Here is a 13,786-nt window from a genome sequence, read left to right as displayed (position 1 = left end):
GAGATTCACAGGCAGGGCCATGGCCTGGTGGCTGGGACACACTCACACAGAGACACATGAATGCTCTGTTCCAAGAGATTCTGTCCACTCCCCCAACCTTCTGCTCCCAAGGGAACTTTGACCTGGGCTTAGCCCTGAGCAGGGTAGTGACCAGGCCTTGTCTCTTCTCCACAGAGTCTCAGAACCTGCCAAAGCAGCCCCCTCTGATGCTTGCCTTGGGCCAGGCATCTGAATGTCTACGGCTCATGGCCCGAGCGGGCCTGGGATCTTGCTCCTTTGCCAGAGTCGACGACTACTTGCACTAGCTGACCACACTGTCTGGCCCCACCTGGCCCTCCCTCGGCCCCAGGGCTGGAGCAGCCCTGCCCTCCATCGGCACCTGGTGCAGGGACCTGGAAGCCACGGGCAGAGTCCACTCCTCCTGCCTGGCCTCCCCCGTTCCTTTCCTTCCTTCCTTCCTTCCTTCCTTCCTTCCCTCCCTTCCTTCCTTTCTTTTTCTCCCACCCTCAGTCTCTCTCTCTCCCCCCTTCATGTGCAGCAGCCTATGACACAGTATTGTCTGGTTACTTCTATTTTGAAAGAGGGGGTTTGTTTTGAGGAGAGGTTGGGGTTTTTTAATCTTTTTTTTTTCCCCTCCTGACTGAGCCACCAGTATTTATCTCTGGAGAGTTTGTGCTGAGCTGGTTTCTGCTAATTTAGTGGTGAAGCCTATCCAAGTTGGTGATAGCTTATTATTTTCATAAGTAAAAAAAAATGAGATTATATATATATATATATATATAAATATATATATTAAAAAAAGACACAGTATTTATCGTAGTGTTAGTGGTCCAGCACCTCTTGGGTGAAGCTGTCCAGACACCATATGTTTTTGAGTCCAACTCATTAAAAAAGAATCATCTCTGTCACCTCAGCCAAGTGATTCGTTTATTTCAGGCTTCCCCTTTGTTGAGCCACAGGCCCAGCTGCAGCCTAGGGAAGCCCAGTAGGCTTTGGGGGCCACATAGTGGGCAGGTCAGGCTAAGCTGGTTTGCAGCATCTGAGAGGTGTGGGTGCCTAGGCCCCTGAGAGCTGAACTGAGCAGAGAACTGCAGGGCCAAGGGTCCAAAGAAGAGATGAATTGGCCCGGGGCTACACAGCAGAGCAAGGGAGTTAGAGGGTCCTTGGCTAGCACGCTATCTACCATTCTACCCTGCCTCTCACTGCCTGCCTTGCCTCTCTCTCTCTTCCCTTTTCAACATCCTGCCTACCTTTGTTGTTAAGATGGCCAAATAATTCATTTACTCTAAATTGATTGCCTGGAAATTACCTGCCTTTGACCCGAGAGCTGCTGAGTATCAGGCTGTGGGGAGGAAGTCTCCATACCCAGGACAGAGGCCCTTGAATACAGGGGCTGCCTTCTTCCTGCCTGGATCTTCACCGTCTCTGCACAGCTCTGATGGAATTGATGCTTTCTGTTGAAAAGCCAGGACCTTGTGGAGACAGATTTTTGGGCTGCCAGTCGCTGGAGTGGATGGAACCCTTGACCCCCTAGGCCAGGCCTCACTGTAGCTGTGCCAGGCAGCTCCTTTGCAGTTTGGCCCCGGCCACTCTTAGGAAAGACTGTTAAGAATATTTGCTGGCCAGAGGAAAGGACCTCATGGGCTTTACAAATGTCCCACCGTCCATGTCAGACGGATCCTCACAGCTAGTGGGTCAAAAACAGTCCCGGTACTGCCATCAGGGAATCAGGAGAGGAAGGGTTACGATGCTGCCAGGACTTAGGCCAGCCATCTGTGGAGAGGACAGACTGCCCAGGAGGAAGAAAGGGAAGAGGCCTACCAGAGGAGCACCAGGATGGGCTGGGATTTCCCCATCGGCCTCACAGTGGGAGGGAGTGCCCAGGCAGCCCCTGCAAAGGGGCAGGGTCAGAAGTCGAGCTTCCAGTCCCTGCCTGGATCTGGGCTGGCCAAGCTCCTGCTCTCCATCAGTGGATTCAGGAATGGTTGGCGTGGCCTGAGATATTCAGTGCCCACCAGGACTCGCTGGGCCTACAGCTGGACAACAAGAGAAATGATTGAGTTATACTAACTGCTGGTGATGGGCCCAGTGGCCCTGTGCTCTCCCAGAATTCTGCCCTGGGACATGATCCTGTAGGCTGCTGCTTTTTTCTTGGTCCCTACTAGGGCCCCAGCTGGCATCCCAGAGACCGCAACCCATCAGGGAGGTGTTGTCCTGTCTGTAAAGGAAATTCATCCTGTGCAAACCTGGGGATGCCTAGCTCCCAAACCAGGAAGTTGGAAACATCAGGCTCTTAAAATGGTCAGAAGCAAGCAGGATTGGGAATTAAAACCAGAGGCTTTTGCAACTGGAATGAAGTTCAGAGAACATCTACTCCAACAATCCTCTCCTTTTATAGATAAGGAAACAGGCCCAGGAGATTAAGTGACTTGGCCAAAGTCACACAACAAATTAGGGCAGAACTGGGACTAACCTCATCCCTGAGGATTGGACAACACTGTTTAGTCCTAAAGCTGAATGGCGGGTGAGGGGTTAGGCTGGCGAGGCCTCCAGCAGTGTCTGCGCAGCTGGTACCTTCAGGGGTGTGTCAGGGATGGGGATGGGTGCCTGGGCTTGGGTTGTAGAGCGGCTGAGCGGCCCAGGAGGGCTCAGGACAGCTGTGTGCTGCTTGGGGTTGGGTGTCCGCCTGCCTCACACTCAGTACCCATGGCCACCTCCCCATTTTCTGTGCCTTATCTCACTGTTTCAGCTGAGTCCAAGTTGTTTACTCTGTTCCTCTCCAGAGGGGCTTTCTGTCCCAGTTGGACAGCATAACTTTGGGACATAAGCCTTTGCCCCACAAGCCGTGGAGAGGACCAAATTCAAGCTGCTTGAGCCCACTGTCTTGCTGATAGTCCAGGCCTGCCTGCCAGCCCGAGGAGCCCCTTATGCACACCCAGTCCTGCCAGCCTGCTTCCGGGAGCCGAGAGTGGGGAAGGCACCTGGGAGGAGTCTCGGTGAAGAGCTGAACTTGAACCAAGGAGGCAGGAAGAAGACCTGGCTCTGTTGGGTTGTTCAGCCCTGGGGGAGCAGCCTTCCCTACTTACCTTTTCCTCTTGCTTCACCAAATGGTCGCTCCTTCCAGAGCAGGAACTGGCGGACACGCAAAGAAAGCCAGAACCCCTGTTCCTCACCTACATGGGTCTGTGGCTGGGTGTCGGCCGGCAGAACAGGGACACCAAGAGATGGAGAAGCGGGGACTGCCCAGCCTCCCAGCACCTTCCTACCCCTTAAGCAAGCACAAAGAAGATGAGGCAGAGACCTGTCAGAGCTGAAAGTTCCTTTGGTCGCTCACAACTCAGGTATGCACACTGTGTGGCAGCTGGGCAGGAGAGCCCTACTTGACCACCAGCCCCGTGCACACGGACCTGTGGCCAGATTGTGGACTCTGGCTGCCTCAGGCGCCGCCTCTTTGCATTGGGTTTTCCTCCATTAGTAACTACAGCTGACACAGACGTCCTCCACGTTGTGCACACTGGTTCTGCCTTTGTCCTCGCAATTTGATACTTGGCATTAGCATGAAACTTGTGGGTGTGGGAGGGTTTAGAGAGAATTCTAACACAAAACATCCTATTAAATTGTACTTGAGAGATGAAAAAACTCCTGTTGTATTTTGACAGAATTATTTTTATTAAAATACACATCCATGAGTAGTCACGAGTGTCTGGTCTCTGTTGTGAGTCTTACTGGGATTGGCACCCTTAGTGTGGCACAGCCATCCTGGAGGGCTTGGCCCCTTCCCAGTCTACTTGTCGAGTGCCTAGGCCCCTGGTGTCTCAAGGATTCTCAAGACTTTTGCAAGACCCCAAAGAGCATAGATACTTAAAGCTTTGATTCTCTCCCGCGAAACAGCTTTCATCTGAGACAAAGAAAAAGTAGCAAATACAAAAAGGTGGGCCATAGGACTTCTTCTCCTCAAAGTAAGATTTTAATGCATTCTAAATACGCTCGCTCCAAACACTGGTCAGAACTCTTCTGAGGGGTATTAAGGTTAGCTTCCTTTCAGTCTGAGGAAAAAGAGCTCATGCTCAAAATCCCAGTTTGGGTGACCCCAGAAAATTAACCTTTCTCAGCTTCATTTTCCCCATTCTTAACATGTTAGTCCTGCTTCCCTATGGTGACAGAGGATTACAGCATGCATAGGGCAGGGCTTGGCACCTAGGGACACAGTACATATGACCACCCTGCCTCCATGAGGATGCCCCCTAGTGTGACTGGCCTGCTCCTGCCTCAAGCTGCCTCCTCTGCTCCCAAGGCACCAGGGTTTTATGCAGAGGAGGCATAAAATAGATTATGCTGCTGTCCACCTGGAGACAAGACTAGAAGCAAAGAAACCATCTAGAAGGACAAGGCCAAACACAAGAAGGCAGGTTTGAGAAATATTTAGGGGATGTTAGCACCACAGGATGAGTGCCCGGATGTGAGGGAGATCGGGGTAGCAAGAGACAAGGCAACTGCAGGCTTTTTGTTGGGGTGAAAGGATGGATAATATAGGGATATATTATCCACAAGATAATACAGCGAACAGAAGGGAATGGGTGGTGGCTAAAAGTCACTGGAGTGAGGAGGTTTGCTGGAGAGCATATAGATCTATCTCAGAGAGACATGTTTCCTGGAACTGGAAAAGGGTTCTGTGACCCAGTAAATAATGAAAGCTGTCATTGATGCTCACAGTGAACATCACCCACTAATTGAAAGCTCTAAAAATCCTGTGTTAAGATGTGTAGCTTAACCCAGCATTTTCCAAACGTAATTACTACAGAATGCTTCCCTCAGGGGCATTTTACAGGACTCTCGGGGAAAAACTAGTGTACAGGGAAGAGTGGAGTATTAGATTAAGCACAAATGTCCTGGTTCTATAAGTAAAGCCACAGTAAATTCATTTCCCTCCAGACACATTTCCAACATAGCCTGTTTTACACTAAGGCTTACAGGTTTATTTCGCTGCTCTAGCGGACAGTTTGGTGAAACAAAGGGTAGTCCCGTTACAAAGTGGTATTTATTTGGGGGGAAATAGGTTCCAGTAAAGAGATCAGGAGGACTGAGGTCACAGTCTTGAAAAGCACTGACATGTAAGGAACAACGAAAGAACATCCAGAAGAGGACCCCAGACAGGCACGAAAAAGCGAGTCATTAGGAGTCAGAAAGCCGCGAAGTCCGGCGAATTCGAGAGAACTGTCGTTCTGCAAAGATACATCGTTATCCAGCAGCAGACCTTCCTTTTTTCTGGTACAACCAACGCCCACCACACTACTCAGAACCTCCTCGCTCTTGCTGCTGGGCAACGGACCGGAAAGAAGCCTAGGCTGGGAAACCACTCCGCCTGCTGCCTCCACCGCCGGAAACGAATGACCAGGGCTTCCAGCCAGACTGCTTAACCTCCGCCCCCAACCAGCGAGCATGCGCAGCTCTCGGCCACGGCCCCTCCCTGCGCTGGTCCACCCCCGTCAGGGAGCATGCGCAGACCTCCCGCCGTCCCGCCCCTCCCTTTCCAGACCCCGGTTCCTTAGAAACCAGGCGGCGCGTTGCCGGTGGCGGCGCGCTAGATTCCGGGGCCCGTGCGACCCCGCCAGCCTCCCTCAAGGAGGGCTGGTGGCCGCCGAGACCCGTCCAGACCCTTGGTCTCCGGTGCGGCGCAGGGCGGGGCATGCCAGCTTGCCAGGTGAGAGGCGGCCGGCGACGGCGGGTGAGGATGAAGAAGGGCATGGCGCGGCGGCGAGCGGGCGCCTGCCGGGCCTCCTCCGCGGCCCGGCGCCCGAGGTCGGAGGCGGGGATATGCAGAGCTGGGGCTGGAGGGGGCCGTTCTAACAGCCAGCGCGGGCTCGGAGTTCGGGGGTCGCCCCAGAGTTCGTCCTCCCGCCTCAGAAATAGGACCTGCAAGTTTGGTCGTAGAATTTTAGAATTTTGGCCCCTGGGAGGACCTCGGCCATAACCCATCCCTTTACTGGACGCGAAAACCTAGGCTCCCCCGCCCTGTGCCGAGCAGAACCCCCTACCTGTGTGAGGACCGACGCTTTGTGGATGAGAATGTGAGATATGGGAACCTCAGACAAAGGGCTTGTGGGGTAGCTGGTCCATCGTCCTTCAGAGTGAGATGGTACTTTGGGGGGATAAATCTTTAAGAAAAGAGCGTTCAGGTGGCAGGTGGGAGAAGGGACACTCCAGAAGGTGCGGTGGCTCTGCCAGTCCCGGAGTGTCCACTGGCCAGATCTCCCTGAGCCTGACCTACCTTTGAAGCTCAAGAAGGAAACAGATGGACTTGCCAAGACAAAAGGTGAGGTGAAGTATTCTCAAGGCATTATCAGATGAATGGTGAGGGAGGAAGAGGGGGCCGGGAGATCAGGACTTGTGAATGGTGGTGTGAAGAGTTTACAGCAGCATCTAAAGAACAAGACAGGAGTAGAAAAGTTTAAAGCTGCCTTGGATAGACACCAAGGAAGGTTATAAACCTTATTTATGTTCATTGTTCCCACAGTGTCATGCTGAGGGCAAGACACACGAGGAAGGAAGTAGGTGGCTTTTAGTATCCAGAAACTGGTCGCACAGGGCGCAGAGGACCCTTGTGAGCTATGGGGCACAAAGGTCTCAGAAGGAAGACCCCTGAGTGTGTGACCTTCAGTTGAACAGAACAACTGTTTAAATTAGAAAAGACACTTAATGCATTATTGTGATGTGGAGAGATATGGAGAAGATGGTAGTCAGGGAATCTAGATACATTCTTATTTATTTATTTTTGGCTGCCGTTGGGTCTTCGTAGCTGGGCGCGGGCTTTCTCTAGTTGCAGAGAGCAGGGGCTCCTCTTCGTTGTGGTAGGCGGGCTTCTCATTGCGGTGGCTTCTCTTGTTGCGGAGCACGGCGCACAGGCTTCAGTAGTTGTGGCACGCGGGCTCAGTAGTTGTGGCTCGTGGGCTCTAGAGCTCAGGCTCAGTAGTTGTGGCGCACGGGCTTAGTTGCTCGGCGGCATGTGGGATCTTACCGGACCAGGGATCTAACCCGTGTCACCTGCATTGGCAGGCGGGTTCTCAACCACTGCGCCACCAGGGAAGCCCCTAGATACATTCTTGATAAGGAAACTCATTTCCTTCTGAAAAGCTACACCAGGGAACAAGAGTTTTAAGGCCATCCATTTTACAGAAAATGTGAAAAAGTTACTGCTTTTGGACTAGGAGTTTAGAGAATTTATCTGTACCAAGAGCTGAAAATTTTCAGCAGACAGTTCTATTGGTAGACACCCACCTGACCCCCACCATTTTACAGCTAAAGATTCTATTGTGAGAGACTTTATCTTACCACCTGGTTGTTCTATACCTTTCCTATGGAATGGTTGGTCTGGATCGGATCTGTTATTTTTATTTGTTGGGAAAATTCAAATATGTGATTTCTATAGTAATACTAGAACCCATTAGTAGTAGGATTAGCAATGAAAAAAAAAGTACTCCCCCAAAAGACATAAGTGTTTGTAATATGGGGAAAAGAAGTGTGTGATTTTTAAAAGATGGTCCCTGATTCTAATCATCGAAGTCAGTTTGTTGCTAGCTTGATCAAACTAATTTTCACTGTGTATTTGACTTTGCCGCAGGGTTTTTTGTTTTTTTTTTTTTAACCCCTCAGAGTGATAAGAGAAGATGCATTGAAAGTATGATAATGTTAATAGGTCAAATTAGTTTAAGGAAGAAAGCTTTGTTCTTCCTTTGTCCATAACTATGGCTTTTGCGGCTTTGCATTTTATTGACTTTTCTTCCATCTCTGGAAATATTTGTATAAATACCTCAAGAGATAATGGGGTATTATCAGAAGGATACGTAATCTGTGGGGGAACGTTGGCACTGTTAACCAAATCCTGTCAGAAAAGCTTTATGAAAATTATTGTATTCTGTGTAGAAACCCTCATTACTTTAGCATTGGCCCAGATAGAAGACAGACAAGTAGGCCAAAATCGAAGTAGATGGAAGGGAGCAATTACCATCTGTGGCACTGGATAGGGGGTGGGAGGGTGCTTTGAATGTCAGTGCAAATACTTCCTTGAATGAGCATTTGGAGGAGATAATGCTTAAATGTGGTGAGTGTGCCCCATGGATTTGTGTGCATTATTTTAGCCCCTCTAATCAGAAAGACACTTGTTTTCAGAGGAGAAAGATGTGCACACTCTCAAAGTGTTTCTTCATTGCTATGGCAATGAAACCTTTGACAAATAATTACTTAACATCCATTCCATTTTCTGGGACAGCTGAGGGCAGTTATCAAACCTGGCCTGTAGTAAAGTAATCAACAGTATTTAACAGGCCAACTTACCAGATAAATCAGTAATGCTAGCAGGATTTACTTTCACTGAACTGCTTTTCTAGTTATACAATAAGAGGAGAAATAAAATGGGGACACAGTGTAATCTCATGTAGGAAGTTGTAATACAGAGTTGGTGTTCGGAAAACACAGGAATCAGCGACCACTCACTTAGAAGCAGAAGAGCCCTTCTGATGCCTAATAAGTCACTTGTGTGTTTTTATAATAGGAGGTCCAATTCTAGGATAAATCCACTATTAGAATTGGACAGTGTCTAGAAAAAAATTGGTTATTTTGCTGTATTTGAGAATTCGTTTACAGTATAGTAATAGGACATTATTTTTCTTATATACAAATAAAAGCAGCTTTGTATTAGTAAACTTCAGGACAGCGTAAAAGTCCAAATTACTTGAAAATTTAGATGTCAGGTGTTTTTAAGAGTGGGGAATGAAAGATAGTTGAAATAAGTTTGGGCTCGTGAAAATCAGAATGATAAAAGATACTGAGAAAAACATGAAAACAGTAAGAGTTCCCAGCACACTAATGTTCACTTATGAATTAGCCATTAGGTCAGGAACGAGCTCATTAAAGTACCACGTCTTTAAACCCAGACAAAGGAAATGAGAAATGGAGTAAATATTTCTTTTTCATGATGATGGGAATGAACACTTAGAAAATAGGATTAAACATTAAGAAGGAAGAGGTGAATGTTCCTGCATTACTTAAATAAACTCAAACCCTACCCTTAACACGTGTTCTTTAGTTCCTGCTCTTAGAAGGGGAATTGCAAGTAGTGCCTTTGTTCTAGGTACTGTCAGTTTTCAAGGTTGCCAGTGACAAAATGCCACACTCTTTGGGACCCAGGATTGCCAGGAATTGCTGTGGGGATACCTCAGTCTCCCCACCACCTCTCAGAGCCATTCCCAGAAGCTGCTTCTGTAACAGTTCCTATCTGTCTTCTACTATGAAAGATTAGGAACGAAAGCTTTGAGGAATGGGAACTAAGTACTGAGCGCAGTCTTCCTTTCTGGCCTGGGATAACTCTGCTCCTCTCAAACTGTCAGCTCTCAATTTCTCATGAGAATAGATAATCCCAAAATACAATTGGAAACGCTTCTACTTGGCTTTGAGATTTACCATATCACTTTACAACCTCAAAATCTTTATTATAAGGAGTAAATATTAAAACAAACAAACCAACAAACCCCTCCTGAAAGTTTCTTGCTTGTGTAAAGAATGATACTGAACTTGTTTTCTCTCTGCGAGCCTTCACCCCTTCTTGCTCTCTGACTGTATTAAAAGTGGTGGAGGGAGAACAGTGGCAGGGACGGGGCAGCACTGATGTTTCCTAACTCAGGTGTCATGAACCAAACAGTAGTGCAGTTACCTAGGATAATGAATTTACATGCATGTATTTGAAAGGTGACTGTACAGATCTTATGCTGCTTTCTAAGACTGCTATTTCTTTTGGTGCTCTTTGATGAATAGTTTTGACCCTTAGGGTCTCTTTTGGTGCTTGTTGATGGATGGTTTTGTGTAACAGCATCTCAAAGCACATTTTAGGATGTACGTGGTTAATGGTTTCTGCAGCTCGGTGGTGGTTCCTGCTAGGAAATGGTTATCCTCTCAGAGGGGCCTCTCTGGGGGTGGCTCTGGGAGCCTGTGAGATGTGCATTTGTCATCCAGGCATCCTCTCATTGTCAGGGAAATGGGGGATGGTAGAGAGATCAGCTGTACTTCCTGGTACTTTTCAGCCTTTTGCACTCATATTCCTGTGCCAGGTGCTAAGGGGACATAGCTTGCTTTTTGAAGCAATGGGGGAAATGATTGAACATAGTATTTCTTATCTGATCTTATTTTCGAAACTAAATCATTGTGCTTAAACGGCTGTTTTGGTTCCCGCAGCGGAAGGCTTGCTCCTGATCATAGTGGTTATTCTTTTAAAATTATTGTCTTTCTTTCTCCTTCCTTCACGGCTTAATATTCCTGATATGCTAAGGTTGTTGTCCAAAGAACATTTAAATGCCTTCAAGTAATTTCCAAATTATTATAGAAGTGTTACCAAATACCTTGAAGTGTTAAGTTTCAGGGACCTGTTATCTCCTTAATACAGTCTTGGTCCTGAAAGAGCTTAGAGTCTCAATAGTGAGGTAGGACATTGAGCGTCATTTAAACAATACTCAGAAAATTCTAAAATACTAAAATGAATGGCTATTTTCAGGTGGGCATATCCCATATACATCCTGTATTTTGCAACCGGCCTCCTTCATTACACATTAACCAAAAGGAAAACAGGAAAAAGGGGGTGGTATGGCAAAGACTGTCCTGAGATTAGATTATTTTACAATCTCAGGTTTAACACAGCTGAACATGATCATGGCCTAGTTGGTAAGCAGTTTTCCGCATACAAGTGGAGATGTTTGTGAAGGGCACCAGGCATGTCCAGTCACTGGAGAACTACTCAACCTTCCTGGTGACCAGAGGCCATATAACAGAGTTAGAGAACACCGGTCAGGGTTGTTGTGTTCTGGGGTGCCCTAAGAACGTCCTACACCCAAAATCTGAAGGAAGGCAGATAGGTAATTCTCTAAAGTGTCTCTCGCTGCCATAGAAATAGCCATTTTCACAGCAACAGGATGCTTGTATCCATATAGAAGGTGGAAAACACAAAGAAAACCTTAGTAAATTAGGTTTGCACATTGAAAAATGTTTTATTATTATAATTAAAAACTCATCCTCTTCTTGGGATTACAGGTAAAACCAAAGTACATAATACACCTCACTCTAGGGTTGGCTACTTCACATGCATCACAGCCAAGTGTGCTTTACCTCAGCAAAGGCAGAGTCTTTGTCACATGCCTGCCACTCATTGTGTTCCTCTGTCAAATTATTCCCTGGTATTCAACGGTGGGTGTAGCAAGAAGTGGAAACTAAGCTCCAGGAACCTGACCTGTCTGGATCACTGCTCTGTGCCCCACCTTCTGGCATAATGCCTGACTCATTGTTGCCCTTACAAATATTAGGGAACGAATGAGGAAAGAACTCTGGTGACTGGATATTGTACCATTAAGTGGGGTGAGGGAGCACAGGAGAAGGAGAGGAAAGATGATTTTGGGTTGGGAGAAGCTGGTGGGTCTCTCAGGTGGGATTTCCAGTAGACACTTAGAAGTATAGAGCCAGTTAAGAACGTTTTCATGGAGGTCTGAGTGAAGTTGAAGGATTAGATAAAATTGCTCTGTGAGAGAGTAGGGCTGAGGATGGAATTTTCAGGATGATGTCAGTCTAGAACTCATTGTTAAGGCAATCTTTGAAAAAATAATCTTCTTGTTATTGCCAGACTTTCAAAAGCAATAAAGAATTAATACAGCTGGTAGATAAGTACTTTTTCTTACTGTAATCATCAGCTGAAACTAACTTTCAGATCTAGTAATTATCCAGATACCTCTGTGGGTGTTAAATTTACTTCTCCTTTATGACCCAATTTAGCTGACCCTTTTGTACATTGGGTAGTTACACCTCATTAGACAGGTCATTAGGCCTTTCATTAGTGTCCCTCCTAGGACACTGTGTGGAGGGGAGTGCAGAGATGGGGAACTGGCATCTTTGGCTCGGGCTGGGTGTGCTCTCCTGCTCTCTGGTGGCTGCCTAACGGTTTACCTCCATGTCAGCTTGTAGAAATGGGGGAATAGCATTTCTTTCCTTGGTCCTGTTTGTGTTTTTGCTGTCAGTGAGAAGGCAGCGATCTCTATGTCATTGAGTCAGTGTAAGACACTTAAAATAAACAAACAAATCATAGAAAAGCTAAACCTTCCCACAGAGCCTTTGGATCGTTGAAACCCAGGGACCAAAGTATTTGTCATAACTCATGTGTAAAACTCAATACCTGTTTGTTTTGTTTGGCTTTTATTTTTCAATGGAAACATACATGTAGGTAAAGAAACACTTTCACATTTATCTGAAAGCAGTCCTGCAGAAAGCAGTGCTACCCTTTCAGACTATAAGTACAAGCTGGTTCATGGGGAGCTCTAACTGAACTGCAGGTAGTCCCTCTGCTATGAACATGCAGTTCAGAACTCAAGCTGCATACTTCCCCTGGTTTCTGCTCAGGCTCGGGTGATGAGGTGTGGTTGTCTTCCCTCTTGGGTCCAGCTCTGCTATCCACGCAGTGACAGCCTGTCTACCACAGTGGCTCAATTCCAGGTGTTGGGAGGCCAAAAGGAGGGCTGGGGGACAGTTAGACATACCTTCCAAATTAGTTCTTGGTACATGACTGATGTTGAAGGCCACATGGAAGGCTACTTATTTCCCCACCAGTTTCCTGGGTTTTGCAAAATGAGGATTGAGCTTAAAATTGACCTTTACATTTTAATTTTATCTCCTTTACCATGCTCAAGAATTATGCTCTTATGTTATAGATCCCTTTGCAACTGGATGTTACGTCATGGCACCCCCCTCCTATGGTAATGTTCCACGTATCAGTTCTGGAGCATCATTCAGAGAAGCTTATATTCAGGAAATTCGCTGGTGGTCCAGTGGTTAGGACTCGGCACTTTCACTGCCGGGGCTTGGGTTCAATCCCTGGTCAGGGAACTAAGATCCCGCACGCCCTGTGGCGTGGCCCAAAAAAAAACAACAAAGAAGCTTATATTCTTCAAGATTTTAGAACATATTTTATTTAAAATAGGAAGGAGAGACTTCCCTGGTGGCACAGTGGATAAGAATTCGCCTGCCAATGCAGGGGACACGGGTTCGATCCTTGGTCTGGGAAGGTTCCACATGCCATAGAGCAGCTAAGCCCGCATGCCACAACCACTGAGCCCGTGTGCCGCAACTACTGAGGCCAGCGCTTCTAGAGCCCGTGCTCCTCAACAAGAGAAGCCACCGCAAGGAGAAGCCTGTGCACCGCAATGAAGAGTAGCCCCCGCTCACCACAACTAGAGAAAGCTGGCGCGCAGCAACAAAGACCCAACGCAGCCACAAATAAATAAAATTAAATCTTAAAAAAAAAAAAATAGGAAGGAAAAGAAGAACTTGAGCAGGAAAAACTGTTGCCTTCTAGTCAGTGCAGCTACCACAAAGGCTTTGTTTTGACCTGACTTCTTGATTCATCTGTTCTAGTACTTATTCATTTGTATGCTCATTCCTCAATCATTGCTTAGCAGCACCTACTCAGCTTCAGACACTGCTCTGTCCTGGTGACAGCAACGTGTGAGACAGGCAACCTCTTGACATCATGACAGATCCCAGTGAAGTGTGACGGGCACTGTGAAAGCCAAAGCTCAGGCACAGCTTCTCTGAAGAAGTGATGTTTAACTGGAGACCTAACAGATCTGAGGAGTTATCCTGAGGAAATAAGAAAAAGAAAAGATTGTTTCAGGCAGAGCAAACAGTTTGGACCAGAATCTCAGAGCAGGACTGAAAGAGTTAGATTTGGTAGCTGCTAGCATGCTGAGTGCAGTGTAAAGGG

General features: G+C 47.2%; 2 protein-coding genes across 9 annotated transcripts in view; both read left to right on the top strand.

Annotated features, from left to right (window-relative positions):
- RANBP10 (RAN binding protein 10) overlaps nucleotides 1–3,692 on the top strand; it is a 68,289-nt gene extending 64,597 nt beyond the window's left edge. For all 3 annotated transcript variants that reach the window (XM_036833839.1, XM_036833841.1, XM_036833840.1), the window contains one exon: nucleotides 175–3,692. In XM_036833839.1, coding sequence (XP_036689734.1) covers nucleotides 175–305 — 131 coding nt within the window. In that variant the 3' untranslated portion in view covers nucleotides 306–3,692. The remainder of the gene's footprint in view (nucleotides 1–174) is intronic.
- A 1,821-nt stretch (nucleotides 3,693–5,513) lies between these two features.
- Nucleotides 5,514–13,786, top strand: part of GFOD2 (glucose-fructose oxidoreductase domain containing 2) — a 37,987-nt gene continuing 29,714 nt past the window's right edge. For 3 of the 6 annotated variants that reach the window (XM_036834381.1, XM_036834382.1, XM_036834379.1), the window contains exon 1: nucleotides 5,542–5,701. The gene's annotated coding sequence lies outside the window, so the exon portion shown is untranslated. Of the gene's footprint in view, nucleotides 5,702–5,733; nucleotides 6,314–13,786 lie in introns of those variants that run through there. The other 3 variants (XM_036834386.1, XM_036834385.1, XM_036834380.1) reach the window with 2 other exon arrangements.

This window comes from Balaenoptera musculus, chromosome 19 (assembly GCF_009873245.2).
Source record: "Balaenoptera musculus isolate JJ_BM4_2016_0621 chromosome 19, mBalMus1.pri.v3, whole genome shotgun sequence".
Classification (NCBI taxonomy): Eukaryota; Metazoa; Chordata; class Mammalia; order Artiodactyla; family Balaenopteridae; genus Balaenoptera; species Balaenoptera musculus.
Note: the sequence above shows the minus strand (reverse complement) of the source record. Positions and strands in the feature narration are given on the sequence as shown.